The sequence below is a fragment of the Myotis lucifugus genome, unplaced genomic scaffold, assembly GCF_000147115.1.
Source record: "Myotis lucifugus unplaced genomic scaffold, Myoluc2.0 scaffold_72, whole genome shotgun sequence".
Classification (NCBI taxonomy): domain Eukaryota; kingdom Metazoa; phylum Chordata; class Mammalia; order Chiroptera; family Vespertilionidae; genus Myotis; species Myotis lucifugus.
The window spans coordinates 4,228,129-4,249,149 of NW_005871120.1; the positions used below are offsets into that span (position 1 = coordinate 4,228,129).

The 21,021-nt window shown below is 43.4% G+C and overlaps 1 protein-coding gene across 8 annotated transcripts in view; it reads left to right on the forward strand.

The window, feature by feature from the left end:
• The window catches only part of CREBBP (CREB binding protein), a 152,566-nt gene that overhangs the window by 46,723 nt on the left and 84,822 nt on the right, over window positions 1–21,021 (forward strand). For 7 of the 8 annotated variants that reach the window (XM_023755257.1, XM_014457303.2, XM_014457298.2 and 4 more), the window contains exon 3: window positions 18,868–19,044. The exons of the other annotated variant lie outside the window; for it this stretch is intronic. In XM_023755257.1, the coding sequence (XP_023611025.1) occupies window positions 18,868–19,044 (177 nt within the window). The remainder of the gene's footprint in view (window positions 1–18,867; window positions 19,045–21,021) is intronic. 8 annotated transcript variants of the gene reach the window in all.

The window sequence follows — 21,021 nt, forward strand, 5'->3', positions numbered from 1 at the left end:
CCACCAACGATAGATGTTATTAGTCACAAACGCACTAGATGTTTGCCAGGACAGGGGTGAAGGTAGAAGCAGTCATGCTTCCTCCTCAGCCCCTACGGCGTCCGGCGGCTGTTTAGGAATATCTCTTATGGGAAGTGAGCATCACCCAAGAGTCCCAGAGTGACAGAGGGATGTCTGACTGCCAGCTTAGGCCCAATACTCCGGGGAGCGGGCCTAAGCCAGCAGGTGGTCTTCCCCAGAGGGGTGCTAGACTGCGAGAGGGCACAGTCCAGGCTGAGGGACCCCCCCCTGGGTGCACAAATTTTTGTGCACCAGGCCTCTAGTGGTATATAATAAAAGCCTAATAGGCAAATTTACCGAGCAGTGGAACAGGTGGAATGACTGATTGCTATGATGTGCACTGACCACCAGGGGGCAGATGCTCAACGCAAGAGCTGCTCCCAGTCCGCAGGCCACAGGCCAGCCAAGGTGGGTGCCAGCAGGGGCCCCCCCATCGCCCCGCTGGTCACCCCGCAAAGGAAGGTGGTGGGGGCAGGGCCGGCAAGCAGGCCCTGCCAGTTGCCCCACAGATTGACCCTGATCGTTGGCCAGGCCTAGGGACCCTACTCATGCACGAATTTTCACCGGGTCTCTAGTCAGTGATGAGAGCGAATCACTGATAGCTGCCTCCAGTACGCCTTACATTGGGGATGGAGCCCACAACCTGGGCATGTGCCAGCTTCAAATATCTTCTTAGTAAATTGTTAAAAGTTGGGATGCATTCCTGTCTTTTTTCAGTATTGTATAAAATTTCACTTTATTTATTTTTAATATATTTTTAGAGAGGGGAGAGAGAGAGAGAAACATCAATGATGAGAGAGAATCATTGATCGGCTGCCTCCTGCACACCCCCCAGTGGGGATTGAGCCCGCAACCTGGGCATGTGCCCTTGACCAGAATCGAACCCTGGACCCTTCAGTCCACAGGCTGGCACTCTCTCCACTGAGCCAAACCAGCTACGGCAAAATCTTTTACTTTAGAGACTCCTGTCTGATGGTAGAAGTTTTCTATGCTCTATTTTTGGAAAGAGATCTCAAAGCCACTTCAAGATTGCACAGAGCTTTGTGGTTTTCAAAGTGTTTTCCTATGTGCTATTCCATTTCAGTGAGATACAGGAAGTCCAAGCAGCCCTGTGCGCAGGCTTTCAGGGGTGTATGATCTCAGTGGTGAGCAGCCATACTGATAGGGAGTGGGGGCGGGGTGGGGGCACTGGGGCATAAAGATAAGGGATAGACCAAGGGGAGAGTATAGAGCAGGGGTGGGCAAACTTTTTGACTCGAGGGCCACAGTGGGTTCTTAAACTGGACCAGAGGGCCGGAACAAAAGCATGGATGGAGTGTTTGTGTGAACTAATATAAATTCAAAGTAAACATCATTACATAAAAGGGTATGGTCTTTTTTTTTTTTTAGTTTTATTCATTTCAAATGGGCGGATCCGGCCCGGGGGCCGTAGTTTGCCCACGGCTGGTATAGAGCATGTTTTCTTCCTTGAAAACCTTGCACGTTTTACTTGGAGATTTACTGTCAAGTAGGAGGTGCTGGGCTGCTTGGCAGGTTGTACTCTCATAGTTGTCAGGGTGTGGCTGCGTGTAGGTGTGCTGCTGCTGCTGCATGTAGGTTCATTAAAGAAAGGTGTACAGTGGTGGGAGCAGCCAGAAGACTGCAGGCTGTGACTCTCAGATCAAATCTGTCAGGAACTGATTGGAGAGATCATAGAAGCTTGCTTTCTTGTCTGTTGATGTTGTGAGTGATGCTCTTCTGAGACAGTGCTTACTTTTTATGAGTGATCAGCAGTATTAATCAGCTTATTTTGCTCTCTCCATTCTCGATGTTCATTTTAATTAATACCTTAGAGTTATCAGTTAACTCCCAGCCAGATGTCTGGCCATCAAGTCCTATTGTTGTGGATATTTGAGTAGAGATAGACTTTAAAACTGCAAGAATAGGCCAGTGTAGCTCCATGGTTTAGAGTGTTGGCCTGCGCACCGAAGGATCTCTAGTTTGATTCCCAGTCAAGGGCACACACCTGAGTTGCAGATTTGCTCCCTGCTCCCAGTTGGTGAGTGTACTAGAGGCAACTGGTTGCACATCGATGTTTCGTTCTCTCCCTTCCTTCTTTCCCCTCCTCTCTGAAGAGCAATGGAAAAAATATCCTCAGGTGAGGATTAACAACAACAACAAAAACAAAAAAAATCCTGCAAGAATAACTTTTTTGGGCCTAGTGAATATTCAGGCCCCTTCCTGAGGTGTCTTACTGTATTCTCATTCATGGAGAGGATGCAGAACAGTAGCCACCACGGTGCATATTAGTTAGTTTTTAACCTGCCCTTCAGGGCCCAGTTGAGGTTTAACCTCTTGAGCCATTTGTTTGCCCTCTGGGCCAGGACCCCTGTCTCCCTTTTCAGACTACATTTAGCAGTTGGTATCAGTGCCACCTGCTGACAGCACACATCCTGTCCTTGTAGCATGTGTCTCTTACCTTGAACTTGGGAGGATGTGGTCCTGCGTGCAATGCACCTCCACCACCCCTTAGTATCTCCCTCCTGGAAGATACTTAATAAACACTAGAGGCCTGGTGCATGAAATTCGTGCACTGGAGGGGGGGGCGTCCCTCAGCCCAGCCTGCACTTCTTCAATCTGGGACCCCTTGGGGGATGTTTGACTGCCGGTTTAGGCCCAATCCCTGTGCAATCAGGCCTAAACTGGCAGTCGGACATCCCTCTCACAATCCGGGACTGCTGGCTCCTGATCGCTCACCTGCCTGCCTGCCTGGTCGCCCCTAACTGCCCCTCCCCCCCCCCCTGCCAGCTTGATCACCCCTCACTGCCTCTGCGTGTCGCCTGATCGCCCCTAACTGCCCCCCCCCCCACCCTTTGCCAGCCTGGATGCCCCCAACTGCCCCACCCCCACCAGCCTAGTTGCCCCGCACTGCCTCCCTGCCAGCGTGGTCACCCCCACTGCCCCCCTCTGCCAGCCTGGTCGCCCCTAACTGACCTCCTGCCGGCCTGGTTGCCCCTCACAACCCCCCCTCGCTGGCCTGGTCGCCCCACGCAGCCTGCTGTTCAGTCGTTTGGTCATCCCTCACTAACCCCCCCTGCCAGCCTGGTCATAGGCAGCCATCTTTATGAGGGCGTGAAGGTTAATTTGCATATTACCTCTTTATTATATAGGATTATTACATAGGATTATCCTCATGGTTGATAGTGTACATATTTTCACAGCCTTTTCCGCTTCCACTATCCCTTAGATGAGGACATCATTGCTCAGAACTGAGAGAAAGCTAGCTTGCAGGTAGGCTTTAGTGAGAGTTGGGCAAATGTGAGAGCTGCTGGAGCATCTCCTTGCTGGGAAAGGTCTGTCCTTGCATAGGTACTTTCCAGTTATAAATGCACCTCGTTATCTGGAAGCTAAACACATTATGGTAACTCCCATGATCCGATCTCTTGCCTCTTGCCTCTTGCTCTCAAAAGCTTAGGTACCAGGTAGATTCAGGTGAAATGGTATCCCTCACTGCCTGAACTGTGAGCCAGAGTACAGGGAGTCTTTATTGTATCAAGAGTCAGGCATGCAATTTCCAAGTCAATAAACATAAGCTGTTGGAGAAACGAACACCTTTTTGTAACCCGATTGGCAATTGACTATGTTTACTTCATGTTTCCCTCCTTTCAGCCTACTTCGAAAATAGTGGTGGTAGATGTCTGAGTGGCTGAGCCTCATTCATTTTTTTTCCCTGATCACATATATAATGCATTAGAGCAAAAATGTGACAACTTATAGCCATGTTATAACCAGGGTGAATTTGATTTTAAATTACCACCCAGGAGCAATCTCTAATACTCATAATCAGTTTGATCTACCTAGTTTTATTCACTGACAGCTTAAATTAGTATTTTAAATACAGCTGTGCAGCCAGTGGGTCATATTGTCATTAAAGCCAGTCAGAATGTTTGAATAGAGAATGACTTTAAAAAATAACTTTTCCTCCTTATGATAAAATAATGCATTGTGTAGAGAATTTGAATAATGTAGAAAATACTTAAAAAATTAAATCACCGGAGAATGATAACTCTATTAAATATTTCAGTGGTGCTCTTCCTTTCTGTGTGTGGAAATAGGGGGGGGGGGAGAGAGAGAGGGAAAGAGAGGGAGGGAGGGAACCTTTTGTATCCTTTTTTAAAAAATGTACAAGGAACATTTTTCCCTTCTTAGTAATGAATGACTTTCATAGTAAAAGAACTGTTTCAGTATCACCACCACTGCCTTATATCGATGTCATACTTTCCTTTTCCAGGTGCTTACAGCTTGATCTTTAGGAATGAGCTGCAGAATATATAGAATGTTGAGGTAGCTTTGAGTGTTCACAAAGTCTTATCTATGTTCCATCTTCTCACCAGTAGGGATAACAATACTGCACCAAGTATATTTGGTAGGACTTTATACAACTCAGTTTTTGGTTAGAAATAGAGTTCATGTGTTGAAAACACTGATATGTCTTTGGGTACGTTTTATAGTTTGTGATTTATGGCATTTAATAAGGTGTGCGGGACCTTACTTGATTCCCTTCGGTACTCTCAAGGCCCAAGAGGTTGGCTAGGAGGAGACCGTAGGAAACCCTGAATTTGTATTCTCACACCTACCATGTACCAGTCTTCCTGCCCTAGCAGTAAAGCTGACAGCCTGTTTTAAGAACTGGTTCAGTTTTCCTGTGCCTTTGTAGAGGAGAAACACAATTCTCTGAAATGTCAGCTTTCTCCTTTCAATTTCACTAGAAATAATTGTGGACTCTCATCAAGCCTTTTTTGTATGTTCAGTCCCATCTTTACCTCTCCTTCCCCTGAATTCCTGCAATACCTGTATGGACGTTACTACCTTGTTCCTCCATTGCCGCCTCTGTTTCATCACTTTTCTAGTGCATAGTAAATCCATGAAGAAGGAACAGGCAAGCTCTCCCTGCAGAGGGTTTGGAGTAAAGACTTAAGTTCATTGAGTGACTTCTTTTTAAAGTTCAGATCTCTGTTCCATTGTGCTATAGCTGATCTGCAGTGTAAATTAAAATTCATCTTTATATATTTCTCTTTCCCTTTCATCCTATTCTTTTATCATCTTTTCCTCTTTTCTCTTCTTTCTCCATGGCCACTGTGGCTTGCCTTGGCTTTGCATCGCTTGAAAGGAGTACTCAATTGCCCTAGCTGGTTTGGCTCAGAGCGTTGGCCTGTGGACTAAAGGGTCCCAGGTTCGATTCTGGTCAAGGGCACATGCCCGGGTTGTGGGCTCAATCCCCAGTGGGGGGTGTGCAGGAGGCAGCTGATCAATGACTCTTTCAACATTGATATTTCTATCTCTCTCCCTCTTCCTCTCTGAAATCAATAAAAATATACATATTTTTAAAAAATATATTAAAAAAAAGAAAGGAGTACTCAATCCTAAACAGGCTGCTTTTCTACCTAAAACGATATTAAGACTTGGAAGAATTAGGAGAAGTAATCAATTTAAGTTTTATCACCATCACTTTGAATTACTTTGCCTTGGCTTCGTGGTAATATATGTAAATACTCTGGGAAATGGTGTGGAGGATGCAAAGCTGTAGAAAGCCTGCGTCCTGTGCATTTTGGAGTACCCTCCAAAATCCTCAGTCTTCTTGACAGGCCCCTAGCCACCCCACAGCTCCCCAGAGGGAGCATTGCCACGGTGAGGTCCTCCAGTTCCAGAGGCTGGCTCTCTTGGCTTGAGCATATTCTGAGTCCTCAGTTGTTACTCACTGCAAATAGCTGGACCTTCCGGGAGTATAGACCTCATGCGATTCAAGCACTGATTGTTTATCGGATTTTAGGATTAGAAGGAAATTTAAAGATCACCTAGTGCAGTGGTCGTCAAACTCATTAGTCAACAGAGCCAAATATCAACAGTACAACGATTGAAATTTCTTTTGAGAGCCAAATTTTTTAAACTTAAACTATATAGGTAGGTACATTGTTATTAACTTAATTAGGGTACTCCTAAGCTGGCCTATCTCCCAGTTGTGATTTATCCTCAATCTGATTGAGGTATGTTCGCTGAGGTCGACCCCTTCCAACTCTCCCATCTACACTCGTCTTGTATACTTGTTTCGTCTATCTCCTTTCGTTCATCCTCTCTATATGTCCAAACCATCTCAACATAACCTTTCTCAATCCTCGACACTACATCTTCTTTCACTCCATTCCCTAAAATTAACTTAATAAACTTTACTTTTGTCACCTGCGCACGATTTGTGGACGCGACTAGCACTAACCACTGCACAGTGAGACTGCTGACTGACTGGCTCACTCAACTCGTGCATGAATCAACCAAAGAACTTGTATGCATGCATATAAGCCAAACCAATGGACATGGACAACAGGGGGATGAGAACATGAGTGGGGGGGGCGTCTAACGGGGGGGATAAGGACACATTTGTAATACCTTAACTAATAAAGAATTTTTTAAAAAAATCGCGAGCGCCTCCCCCGCGCTGCGTCTCCCATCGCCCGACCGACCGACACCCCCCACTTCTTCTAACGCCACTTCTTCAAAATAGACTAGCCCAGGCCGAAAACCGACTTCTGCGCATGGGCCACGAAGTTTCAATCGCACTGTACATGCGCGCCCGCATATGGTATTTTGTGGGAGAGCCACACTCAAGGGGCCAAAGAGCCGTATGTGGCTCGCGAGCCACGGTTTGCCGACCACTGACCTAGTGGTCATCTAAGTACTTCATGTTTTACAGCTGAGGAGAACTACAACTTAGAAAAGGCAAGAGATTTGTCCCAGCCACACATCTGATTAGCAGCAGAACCAGGATTATAAACATTTTCCCTACCGACTTTTTGCTTTTGCTTGTGGATTAATGCAGACTGTACCCTGGGGAGCTGGTGTGTCTAACTGTTGTGACTGCTGAAGTTTGCCAACAGTGTTAGGGAACCAGTTTTGTTGCTGGAAGTTTCTAGAGCAATTGGGTGAATACAAATGAAGCCCGACAGTGATCCCCTGTCCTGTCACCTTCCCTTTAGGAGTTCCCATCCTATTTTCTAAGTCATATTCTGGTCATACATCATTTAAGTGAAATTCCATGAGAGTTGCTGAGTATTTTTACCTATCTCCCAGTTGTGATTTATCAGGCTAAGGTAAATGTTCAGACTTTGGGGCTGTGTATTTTTCCTGAACTCTTTCAGAATTGGCATCATTGTAAGAGTTGAGTTCAGTGAAAGATGGTGTACTCATGTGCCTGGGATCTTCAGCCCAGTTCTCTTATTCCAGGTGACTCTGGTGGCCAGGCAATGTCTTTGGCATTGCAGTCTGTTGTATATTTCTACTTACTCTTTATTTGCCAAGTTGAGGTACTGGAAAGATTCCAAGAGCAAGCGGGTGATAGCAGACAACTGAATACAGCCATGTGTCTTTCCATGAAAACTGCTTTTCTTGGCTTTTTCCCAACAGTGGTAGGTTGCCAAGAGAAAATGCTTTTGGCTTTATGAATGATATGGCCATACTCTGGGTTAGTTCTGGTTCTTTATGTCATTGAAAAGAATTAATACTTCTGGCTCTTTATTTGGCAAATTTTGCTCTTGGTGTACTAAATTGTGTTGTTTTTACACCTCTTATATGAATTTGTGGTTTTACATGTATACCAATGTGTGAAGAAAGATGCTAAAGACATCAAGTTAATAAGCTTGTTGAGTTAGTTCGAAGCCACATCTCAAATGGAACATTTGTTGCTATGTCATGGCCTACTTACAAGTGGGAGTTATATCAATTTCTTTTTGTGGGACTGTTCTTTCTTGTTTGATTCCTCTATGTTTTTATTTAAATTTCAACCCAGGAAGATTAGGCTAGCGTATTTTGATTATATATTGTTATTGTTTATAGTATATTTTGTTTAAAATGAACATTGTGAGTGTTTTTAAAGCTGGAAAACAATGTAGAGTGAAATAGTTGAAAATGTTTATGATCTAGAAAATAATTATCTGTTAAAAGTATTTTTACAGCTAGTAAGTGCACAAGATTGTTTCGTTATAAATTCATTTCATGTTCCTCTGAATATGTCAAATGCCAGTAATTCCAGATGGCCTCTCCCTCTGATCCTACCTGTTTGAACCACTCCCCACCATCACATGGCCTCTGGAAATGTTCATTTATTTTATTAATACCCTATGCATTTTTTGTTGCTGTTAATCCTTACCAGAGGAAATTTTTTCCATTGATTTTTAGAGTGGAAGGGAGGGATTAGGTTTGGGGAGATGGGGCGGGGGGGAGGGAAAGGGAGAGGGAGAGAGAGAAGCATCGATGTGAGAGTGACACATCAGTTAGTTTGCCTCCTGCACCCAACCTGACCGGGACCGGGGATTGAACCTACAACCCAGATATGTGCCCTTGACCAGGAATCAAACTTGCGACCCTTTGGTGGTCCACAGGCCGATGCTCTAAAAGTGAGTCACACTGGCCAGGGCTACCCTAATCATGCTTTTGAAAGAAATATATTTAATATAAAGTGATTCTTCCCAAAGCCAACATACTAGCTAACTCCTATAGCACTTACTGTATGTCAGTTAGCTCGTCTTGGTGCTTTACTTGAAGTTTAATCCTCACACAACCCTCAGAAGAAGTGCTGTTATCTCCAATTTACAGGTGATAAAATGAAGGCATTGAGAGGTTAAAGTAAATTGCTCCAAAGTCACACATTTAGCAAGTGGCAGAGCTACCCTCGGACCAGGTGAAGATCCCTAGAGTATACACATTTAAATATAGCACTTAATTGTCTCTCTGGATGAAAGCTTATTGTGTCCGTGTTCCAGTAAAACTTTTGTTGTTGTTTTGTTTTTCAAAAACAGGCATTAATACTTGATCTTTGTGGACTGAGCCTGTCTCTGTGCAGTGGTATCAAGTGCCATGGGTGTGCAAGTATGGATGTGTCTGAAGGAATCACAGTTCTGCTTCAAGCCTTGTGGCAGGGATCAAGGACTCTGGACTGGGGAAGGGAGAGCTTCATATTGAGTTTTTCCAACTGATTTTGTTATGTTCCTAAGCTTTCTGGACCACCCTTTCCTCATCCATAAAGTGATATGGATTTGTTGTTGTTGTTTTCATACTTTTTATTTATTGATTGGTTGATTTTAAAAAGAGGGGTCAGCCTGACTGGTTTGGCTCAGTGGATGGAGCGTCGGCCTGCAGACTCAAGGGTCCCGGGTTCGATTCCGGTCAAGGGCATGTACCTTGGTTGCGGGCACATCCCCAGTGGGAGATGTGCAGGAGGCGGCTGATCAGTGTTTCTCTCTCATTGATGTTTCTGTCTCTCTGTCCCTCTCCCTTCCTCTCTGTAAAAAATCAATAAAATATATTTTTTTAAAAAAAGAGGGGTCAGGGGAGACTGACAGACAGACCTGTTCCACCCATCCATGCATTCATTGGTTGATTCTTGTATGTGCTCTGACCAGAAATCAAACCCACAACCCTGGTGTATCAGGAACCTGCAGCCTTGTTGTATCAGGACAACACTCTAATAACCAACTGAGCTACCCGGCCAGGGCCTGAGAAGTAATATGTTTTAACCAGATACTCTTTGAGGCCCTTACAGCTGAAAATTCTGTCCTATCCAATTGTCTCTGCAATTGCTGAAGGTCATATTTTGTTTGCTTTCTGTATGTTTTTTGACCAGCATCCCACCCCCCATACAGTACTTCCTTTGATCACTCTGCTGTGTGGTGTGGTTTTAAGTGTCTATCAAGGTATGAGGAAAACTGAAGAATTCAGCTTTAAAAAAAAAACAACCCCAATGTGTGTAATGGTCTCATTGAAACCACATCAAACTCAACATTTGTTGCCTCTTAAAACATTTCTGAAGGCTCGACCAACTCTTAAGTAAAACCGTTAAGTGGAATCGTGTTTCTGACTGGCCTCCTCCGGTCCTATACATCCTCTCTTTATCATCCTGTTCCAGATATTCTCCTCTGGTCACACAGTGTGTCCGCATCAGGCTTTTAGTTTATAAATGGTTATGATCTGATCCTTTTGGTGAGTGTGCATTTCAAGAGACATTTGGAGATAATATTGGGAAGAGTTCATTTATAAGGGTAGTTGTTTAATTGAGTGGTTGATGTCTGTGGATGGGAGACTGTCCACTGGAAAAGGCCTGTTTGTGGCAGGGATGTGTGAAGTCTGGGGAGAGCTTGTGAGAGGTGGGCAGGGGGGTGTCTTTCTCCAGGGGCAGGTCTTCTTAATCTTTAGGAGATCTTAGTACCCCCTTTAAAAATGTAATAATGGACCTTATCTCTCAAAAGCGCACATCACACAAAATTCGTATAGGTGTAACCACCTAATGTGCCCTCCTGCACACACACATACACATATACCGTGGACTTCCCAGACAGTGCCTGGGCCACACCTCATCCTAGGGGTGTTTGGGTTGCTGATAATGGGAAAGGATAATGGTGGCCCTAACTGGGAAGAAAGCATTTCTCTGTCCCCTTTTGCTACAAAGGAGCAAGAAAATGGATACTTCGCTTGCTTCTATTGTAGAAACCTACTCTGGCAGAGTTAAGAAGATAGGAAGGAGACTGTTACTTCTGACTTTCCTAGTCAGAAGAAATTTCCATTTTGATGATATGTTCTATACCAGGGGTGGGCAACCTTTTTGTGAGTGCGTGCCAAAACCAGCAAAATCTCTGACTCAAAATTCTTTTGCATGCCAACCCTAATTTTTTGAGAACATGTTACGCCTACTTGATATCTCTTAAGGTGTACGTATGTGAAGAACCTTGAAATAATAAAATTCATTCGAGCCACAAAAACACAGTATATGATGATGAAAAATACATTTATTTTTTAATGTATACATGTACACTGATAGTCTGACAGAAAACGTTATGACTCCGTTTGATATTATCAGTGGGACTTTTGCTGCTGCATCACTGATGACAGAGATTTACATCAGGTTTATATTTCGTGACCTTCAGAGATATGCACGAGCTACTACTTTCATCCGTCAGGCTACTCCTATTACGAGACTTAACAAAATTCATCACTGAGAACAAAGATTCACAGCGTATGTGGATGAAACCAAAACACTGGTCGGATCTAGGAAGGCAGGGAGAGTTAAGGCAGAGGCATAGAAACTGCTCTTTCCCTCTCTCGTCAATCCATGTCTATGGTCTTTAAGATAACTTGTCATGTAAAGTTATTTATTTATCTAAGATGCACCTACACTGAATTTATCTGAAAAATAAAAAAGTCGATATTAAGAAAAAAATTGTAAATGGAAGATTATAAGAAAGGGTTTTGCGTGCCAGCAAAAGTTACTGGCGTGCCATGTTTGGCACGCGTGCCAGGGGTTGCCCACCCCCGTTCTATACCCTTTTAGTTTGGTCTAAACTCTTCAATATCTGTGTTATAGTCAGTAGCACAGGTACATTGTAAATGATTCAAGCAACTTTCCATTCATGTTTGCAAGTTGACAGTTATATTTTTCTAAGCTTACTACCTTAATTGATGAAGTGAGTTAGGTGAGTAGTAGAAGTAGTCTATGGGTTAGTGGAGATAATCTTCCTTTTCTTTGGAAGCTCAGAGCTTGTTTTCTTATTTTTATAGCTGTCATATCATGACACAAGTAGAAAATGAAAATATTTGTCCCACAGACTGAGGTCAACAGAGGAGACTGTTTGCAGTCAGAGGTGATCACTGAGGCTGATGAATCAGTATTTTAGTACACCAGTTGGGAAGCTCTGGGTTGGGGTTTGGCTAGGACCTTGAACCAAAGCCAAGGATTTGCTAGCTCAATGGATATAGATAGCACAGAGGACCTCCCATATATGCTGTCAGTGGGACACAAAGCTATCATCATCCTGTAAAACCAACTCCAAGGGCATATTATGTTCAACCTTTTATCATGGGTTGTTCACTTGCATGCTTGTCCACTCCATGACTGTCCATTCCAACTAGTAGCTAAAATCTTTATGGCAGATGCTGAGAAGATAGAAAGGAAACTGTTATTCCTGACTTTTCTATTTCCCCTCCAACTAATAGTGACTCTCATTTGTGCCTGCCTTAGAACTGGCCCACAGTTCTTTGATTTTTCTCTGTTCTTGGGGCCAGTGTAGGGGTTTTTGTTCCCAGGTACTGCCTGATACATGGTCTCTTTTTGTTTGGTTTCTTTTCCAGATAGTAATTAAGCACTCATTATGTGCTGGGGCCCAAGGACACAGAGATGTATATTCCAGGAAGGCAAGTTTTATCCTGGTTTTGTGTCTAAGACAGATCCAGGATAGATTGTTATAAGTATTATTATGGCAGATAATGCCATTGAGTCATGTAGTTTTTTTATACTTTCCATAGCATATCTGTAGTACATGCCTTTGCCAAAGTAGAAAGAGAAGCATTGTCTATCCCTTTTCTGTGGATAGCTGTCACTCTCCTACTTGCCAGACAACTCAGACTTCAGCAGTTCTTGATTGATGGACCAAATATCGCTAGAATTTGCTCCAGGTACTATCTTTGCTTCGGTAATAAAGGCTATTGTAGGCCTTGTTTAGTTTTTTTCCCCAACTAATAAAGAGGTTTTCTCATCAGATTTCATACTTTAGAGTCCCCATCCTTGGGGGAGAAGGCAGGTAGGCCTCCAGATCTGGCACAATATTTTTTTCCTCTTCTTTTTACCTAGTTTTTTCTTTCTTTGTACACAGGGACTGGTGTAGCTCCGTTGGTTGGAGCGTCATCCTGTACACCAAGGAGTGATGGGTTTGATTCCCAGTTAGGTCTCATACTCGGGTTGCAGGTTTGATCCCCTGTTGGGGCACATGCAGGAGGCGGCTGGGCAGTGTTTCTCATGCTTTCTCTTCCTCTCTCTTAAAAAAAAAAGTATTCTCTTTTTGAAATGATTGATTGATATACTTGGTTACAAGAACGCTTTCTCATGGGAAAATGTGATAGACCTATAAGACATTTTTTAATTTAGATTTCATTATAGGAAAGCTTGCCTTTTTAGGTACTTAATATAGTTAACTTTTCCTGTTTTCTCAGATTGAACTTGAATTAATGCTTATAAGGGCTCTGGGAAAAATGGAATAAAAGGAAATTTTTAACATGTATGGATTGCTGCTGAATAAGACAATGTAAATATTCCATAGGTTTTAATTTGTTCATATTTTATATAAATGTTACCATCAACTTAACAGTTGCTTATTTCTGCTGTTCTGCTTTATGAATTTTATTGAAAAGATTACATGGTGTTTCTTAAGCAGCTATACTCAAATCCTGGTTAACTTCAGTTGAAAATAAAGCCAAATTTACTAAATTGTTATCAAATAACTGTCAGAAAATTAGAGTAAATATTTTTGTCTTGATTTGACTATTTTCTTATGAGTATTGATGTTAAAAATATGTGTGTTAGCCCAGACTTGGGAATGTTCAATCTGATCAAAGGACAATAGATGTAGAACAGGAATTAAGAAATCTAGAAGTCTCTAAAAGCTAATGGCTTTTACCCACTCTGCAGGCTAGGACTAGAGAATACCCTCTGGTTCTACCAGGCTCTGCCAGGAAATGGTTTGGGACCCAGGGTTCAGGGTGGGGACCTTACTTAGGAGCTGGGCAGCAGTGGTCTGTTGGAGGACTGTCCTTTGGTTCTCCTCCCTGTTAGCTCTAACCGGTTACAGACAGACTGGGATTGACCCTGGACTGAGAGACCTGAGCCCTGACCTTAGTTAGAGTCTGACCTTCTGCAGGTAGCCTTGACTTGTTTTGGTTCGTCTGTAGAATGTATTGGTTCTAGGCTGGGGAGGGGAAATTTTTCAATTTTTTAAATGTATAGTCAGTCCCTATTAGCTGGACGTTCGTTACCTGCCATCAGGTAACGATGGCAGGTAACAAACTTTGACTTTGATTTTACCTTGGTTCTTGCACCATGAGGATCAAGACCACATTGAAATAGTTTTCTTCGCTATTGAATGGCCAAAAAGAAAAAGTGAAAAATATTCCTGATGAAATATATCAGAGTGTTCCAAACACCCTGAAACACTTCAGTGCAGACAGTTAGAAAGTGCTTTGCCCCAGAAGCTGACCAGACAAGTTGTATTCAAGAGACCAGACAGACCCACACCCACCCCATTTTCGACCTGGCAAGGTGATCATATGAATGTTGTAAAAATATTTGCAATGTTTTAAAAACAGGTTTTTTGCAACATGTTGGGTGAACTTTGAGACCCACAGGACCCCTTTGGAAGCTCTTTGGTCTCTTGCTATTTATTTCCCTCTCTACACTGAAGGGGGTGACTAGAAGCACAAATTGTCTATCCTTCCCCTCCCTCAGCCGCCGTCTACTTTGGTTCGTTGATGCTAGCGACTTCCAGTGTGACTTGGATTTTCTTTGTCCAATTGGTGGTTATAAGAAGTGAGCTCCATGACAAGTAGGAAAATTGCCTCTGCACAGAACTAGGCTTGGCTCACAGCAGGAGCTTAGAGAATACAGGTAACCCCCACTTTTTAAAAAATCCTCACCCAAAGATATCTATTGATTTGAGAGAGAGAGAGAGAGAGGAAGGAACGGGATTGAACCTGCAACCTAGGTATATGCCCTAACTGGGAATCGAACCCTCCACCTTTTGGTGAACAGGGTGATGCTCCAACTAACTGAGCCATCCTCCAGGGCCAGGTATCCCCCACTTTTGGTTCACATTATGCCATTTTGCTTTTGTCAAAAACCTACGTTAGTACCTGTTTTCACTAACTGAAAGAAATTTGAAGAGGATTTTTGCTTTTACGAAAAAAGGTGAAAAGTGAAAATGGCATTCAGCAGTTGTTCTGCAATAAGCCAGGTGCTCGCACCGAAGGTAGCCCAGCTGAGCTCCTTCCCCAGGAGCCACACTCAGCATCTCAGCATCAAGCCACTGTAGCTTTGAACTATGTTTGTGAGCATCTGGGCTTTCTCTTGATGTTGTTCATCCATTAACAAGATGTATCCTAAGGTATCAGAAAAAACCTAAGAGAGCTCACAAGGGTGTTAAGTTTAGGGTAAAACTGGGTGTAATTAAGCATTTTAAAAAAATATTTTTATTGATTTTTTTTTTTTAAGAGAGAGAGGAAGGGAGAGATAGAAACATCAATGTAAGAATGAAACATGGATCAGCTGCCTCTTACATGCCTCCTGTCTATGTGCCCCCCTACTGGGAATCGAGTCTGAAACCCAAGCATGTGCCCTGACCAGCAAGGGACAATGCCCAACCCAACTGAGCCACACCAACCAGGGCTAATTAAGCATTTTGATTGTGGTGAAATAATCACATTGTGTGTGCATTGAACTTGCCTGTGTCTACCATTCGTATTATTTACACATGTGCAGAGAGCAAGGATCTTGAAAGCTGCCTAAATTATTATTGGTTCTGCTAGTAACAAAGTGGTCTCTCTCAGTTGATGTTCAGTAATAGATAAATTGGAAAGCCTGTTGCTTGAATTGGATTGGTAGGTGGTGCAAAGTGTGGTGTGTATTTTATCATATCACTAGAGGCCCGGTGCACGAAATTCGTGCATGGGGGGGTTGGGGTGAAGGGAAGGTCCCTCAGCCCGGCCTGCACCTTCTCCAATCCAGGACCCCTCGGGGGATCTCCAACTGCCGGTTTAGGCTTGATCCCTGCAGCCTAAACCGGCAGTCGGACATCCCTCTTATAATCCAGGACCGCTGGCTCCTAACTGCTCGCCTGTCTGCCTGCTTGATCGCCCCTAACCTCCTCTGCCTGCCGGCTTGATTGCCGCCTAACCGCTCCCCTGCTGGCCTGATCACCCCCAGCTGCCCTCCCCTGCTGGCCTGATCACTCCTAACCGCCTCTGCCTCAGCCCCCACCACCGTGGCTTTGTCCAAAAGGAAGTCGGACATCCGGAAGATGTCCGGTTGACCCGGTCTCATTAGCATATTACCCTTTTATTAGTATAGATTCCTGATTTTACTATATGTTAGGGTTAAAATTTGTTGTTGTTAATCCTTGCCTCAGGATATTTTGCCATTGATTTTTAGAGAGTATAAGGAAGGGCAGGGAGGGAGGAGGAGAGAGGGGCGGTGGGTGGGGGTGGGGAAGGAGGAGGAAAGGGAGAGAGAGATGTGAGAGAGACACATCAATTGGTAGCCTACTGCATGCACCCAACCACCTGGGCCAGGGATGGAACCTGCAGCCCTTCAGTATACAGACCAGCGCTTTAACCACTGAGCAACACCAGCCAGGGCAATGTTAGGGTTATTTTAGGTTGTATGTATTATTTGGTATGTTATTTTTTGGGTCTGGGAACACTCTTTTTTTTTTTTAATATAGAAATTAATGATAATTTCTTCTTCATTTTACGGCATTTGGTTTACAAAAGGTTTCATACAAACTCTACTTTTAGATAGTGGGGGCAACCTGAACTGGCTAACTGCAAGAATGGATTGGATTCAAGGAGAGGTGAATGGATGCATATGTCTTCTGAATATGTGGTCCTAGTAAAGATATTTTAAATAAAATTTAAGAAATAGAAATTATAATTATGTTTTTTTAGCCCCAAATTCTTGGGCCTCTAAGAAGTGTTTCAGCAATTTGATTTTATGGGATAAAAAAAATTCTGAGAAGTAATTGTTACGTGGAATTTATTTAATGTATCTAATTCTTTCTGAAAATACAAATTCTTGTTTCAGATCGGAGTTTTGGATAATAACTACAAAAGCCTAGTTGGAAATCAGCCCTAGCTGGTTTTGCTCAGTGTATAGAGCATCCGCTTGCGGACCAAAGGGTCCTGGGTTCATTTCTGGTCAAGGGCACGTACCTCGGTTGTGGCCTAGGCCCTGGTGAGGGTGCATGCTGGAGGCAACCGATCGATGTGTTTCTCTCTCATAGATATTTCTCTCTGTCTTTCCCTATCTCTTACACTCTCTCTAAGAAGTCAGTGGAAAAATATCCTCGGGTGAGGATTTAAAAACAAAACCCTAGTTGAAAATCAGAAATGCCCTTTATATTAAAAGTTTACTGAGCTGCCATCTTACCTTGATTAAGTCATCAGAACTCAAAGTTGAGCCTAACTAGGCTTTTTGAAGAATTTTTTTTAATTCAAGTTGAATTTGAGTTTTAGTGGAATTTAAATTTGTTTCTGTTTACTCAAGTAAAGCAAATAAAGCAAAAAATGGCTGCTAGAATATGTTCACTTTCAAAAAGGTGAGAAATATCAGCTGAAAAAGCTACATGTGGAAACCACCTGTACATATGAAAATGCACAGAACGAGAACATTTTTGTTACACTAGATTGTTTTTATTTGTGTTTTTATATGGACATTTCAGCAGAAAAGGGTTAGTTGTATGGAGCATTGCTTTGTTTGCAACCTAGAATTTTAGAGCTTCAAGAAATAATGCAATTCATCTTGTTCAAGACACAGGTCTTACAAATGAGGATCTAAGTTTATAGAAGGGGAATGTAAGTTACCCAGTGTGACGGCTAGAGCAGGCTGGAGCGAGATCTCTTGAATGAGTACAACTTAACCTAGGAGGTCTTTCCTGGGGGACCCCTTCCTCCCAGTTTTCAAACATCCAACACACCAAGATACCTGGAAAGTAGAGTGAGCAGTACACAGCAGGTGGAATGCTACAACTTTGAGAAAGAGCACAGGTAGGCAATGAGAAAAGCCAGTCTTTTAATGATTGGTTTCTGTTTCTCCAGAGGAGAGGAGGGTGAGCATCAGGATATCAATTTGAGGTTTCCCAAATTCACTCCTGTGGAGGTTGGGGCTGAGGTGTCCAGAGGGAATCCTGTTGACTGGAAGAGATTCCTGACGTGTGTTGGTTACAGGCCCTTACAGAGGCATAGGTGGGAGTTCCTTCTTCCTGTTTTTGCCTTTATCTAGTATATATTTTATATTTTTTCACTAATTTTATAATGGGAAATTTCATGTAATATTAGAGAGGATAATATAACAATTCCTCAAATGCGTACCTATTATCTATTTGGGAGTTACCAACATATGGCTAGTTTGTTATCTAGGCTTCTTTCCTATCAGTACATCTTGCCTCACTAGGTTATTTTTTTATTTTTATTTTTTAATCCTCACCCGAGGATATTTTTTCCATTGATTTCCAGAAAGGGTGGAGGGGGGGGGGGGTGAGGGGCTGGGAGAGAAACATCTATGTGAAAGACCATTGATTGGTTGCCTCCCACACACCCCCACTGGGTCTAGGGAACTTGCAACCTAGGTACATGCCCTTGACCAAGAATCGAACCTGAGACCTTTGGTTTGCAGGCTGAGGCTCTAACCACTAGGTCAAACCAGCCAGGGCCTCACTAGGTTATTTTAAAGCAAATCCCAGACATTATATCATTTCTTTGTCAGTGTTTCTACTGCATGTTTTAAACTAGTAGAAACTTAGCTTCAATCTGATGGGGATACCTGAAAGAAACTATTTACTTAGAGAGTAATTAAGCTGAAGGAGCTTCCCTTTATTAATGATTCTAGAAGGTTTTGTTCTCTAAATGATTTTCTTAATGCCTTAGTGCCACTGTTGGGGTGGGGGAATTGGGTGATGAGTATGGCTGAGGGTAAGGATGGGAAATTGCTGGCTCTTAGGAGGAGGAGACAGATGTAGCTGTTGAGAACAGCTTTATTAGCCTTCTGCCTTAGTGTGTCACTGTTTGAGCAAGTTGCTCTGTTCATAATTCTGACTTGAACCCTGAAAATAAGCCTTTAATTTGTAATTGATATGAAGCTTTTATAGGAAATAACAGTTTTTGCTTCCCTGGGTCAAAGTGAGCATACCTGAGACTCTTTCTTTTATATGTGATTTTCCCAATACCTGATGTTGCCTCTTTTTGTTTCAGATGGGAATGACTGGTAACACAAGTCCATTTGGACAACCCTTTAGTCAAACTGGAGGGCAGCCAATGGGAGCCCCTGGAGTGAACCCCCAGTTACCCAGCAAGCAGAATGTGGTCACTAGTTTGCCTCCCTTCCCTGCAGACATCAAGAATGCTTCAGTCACCAACGTGCCAAACATGGTAAGTTGCCCTTGGCTCTCAGGACTTTGCTGGGTAGATTTTATTGTGCTGATAGTAAAGATCTGTAACTAAAAGTGTGTTGTAGGTGATAAGAAAATAACCCATATTTCTTATGAGTAGCTCTCTCTCAGGGAGTTTACATTTTCTGTGATGAGCTGGCAATCAGAGGGCTAGGTAGAGGTTATTTAGTCAGTCCTCCCAGGTTCCCTTTGTGGAGAGAGAGGGTTCATGACTGTGAATCGCTGTTCCTTTCTCTTCAGTTACCCTCTTGATTCAGTAGTATAGCCAAGAGAATCAAGAAGCAGGCTTTTCTCACACTTTCTATCTGTTAGTGGTTGAGGCTGTCAGTAGAAGCCCATTGATTTTTGTTACAGTCAAACAAAGAGCATTCATCTTCCAAGGACTATATCGTGTCTGTGAGACATGGTATGTCTGACTTGTTATAGGGGTTCACATGTCTTCATTCTCTCTGAGATTTCACCTATAAAATAGGGATTATCCTTGTAACCTCTCGGCCTAACTAACCAAGATATTTTGGGAAAATAGCTCCTTTTGCACTGCAAAATAGACTCTCTTTTCATTCCAAACAGTAAGGGGAGGTGTGTGTGTTTTTGTTAGACCTCACTGTGCACTCGCAGCTTCTAAATGTTTGAGGCTGGAAACAGCCAAGTCTTTTCTTCCCTGCGCTTGTTGCTGGGAACCTGCCCTTCCAGGATTGTCTAGTTTCAGCCATACACATCCAGAACCTAAAACAAAGCCTCCTTCTCCCCTAGCTTGCCCTTCAGAGCTCTGGAGGCAGCAGTCTGCATCTGGCACCCACATTCTCCCTAATCTCACCTGCCTTTCCTTTTCCATTCCTCATTAGGAGGACGGTAGCATGGACTCCAGTTCTAGCAGTCATCACCTGAGTTTGCTCAATGACCTGGAGCACATTTTGGTTTCAGAGTAAGAGCATTTGCTTTTCCACAGCCATCCTGTATTTTATAATCTGGTAAACTCTGACTTAATATTTTCCTCCTTTTCTCTTTTCAAATCTTTTCCAGCCTCACTTCCCTATCCTCTCTTCTTTACCCACAACTTGGTGATGGAATCCTTTTACTCCACATTCCCTTCCTTCCTGTACTGATCCAGGGGACTGAATTTCTGAAAGTGGTACATTTATCAGGGTCAAATTCAGACTTGACTAGAAAGAGGCATCTGGTTCCCTTCACCTGTGCCAGGGCTAGTGGGGACAGCCCTTTGGTCTGGAGCAGGGCTTCTCTCTCCCTCTGCACTGTTGACAATTGGGACTGGATCATTCTCTGTGGTGGGGGATGCCCTGTGCATTGTGGGATGTTCAGCAACATCCCTGGCCTCCACCCACTAGATTTCTCATAGCACTCTCCCCCTTTCCCCTTTCTTCCTCCCACAGTGGCCCCTGGTGAGAACCCCTGCTCTGGTGTCTGGTTAGGGGAAGCAGTAGCAACAGCACCTCATCCTTTTGTCTGTTTTGGTGACATCTAACAGAAATAAACCCAGTTTTTTCCCTCTTACCTCTTTCTTTGTCTCTACCTCTCCTTTTCTCTACCCATTCCACCTGTCATCTGCACTGCTTTTCCAGCTGCCACTTTCCCACCAGGAGGGCAGACTTTGAGTGAGCTCCTCAGACTTTTACCAGGGCAGGGAGTGGTGCTTTACCTGTGTGTGTATGCTTGTGAGGCAGAGTAACCCAGGCATAGCCTTCATGCTGTAGAAGCAGGAACGAGAGGGGTCTGGGCAGAGAAGTGGGACGACATCTCAGTGCCATCATGTCATGTTCTGTGTTTTATCTTATTCTTGCAATAGTCTCTTTGAAAGACATCATTACATGTCCCATTTTACAGATGAGGAAGTTGAGGGTCTGAAGAGTTTTAGTTTGTTCAAGGTTCAGTGGCTTCCTGTCTGCAAAGCCCAGCAGCCCGTTTTTAATTATGTCTGGTGTCGTGTTTTGGAAGCTCC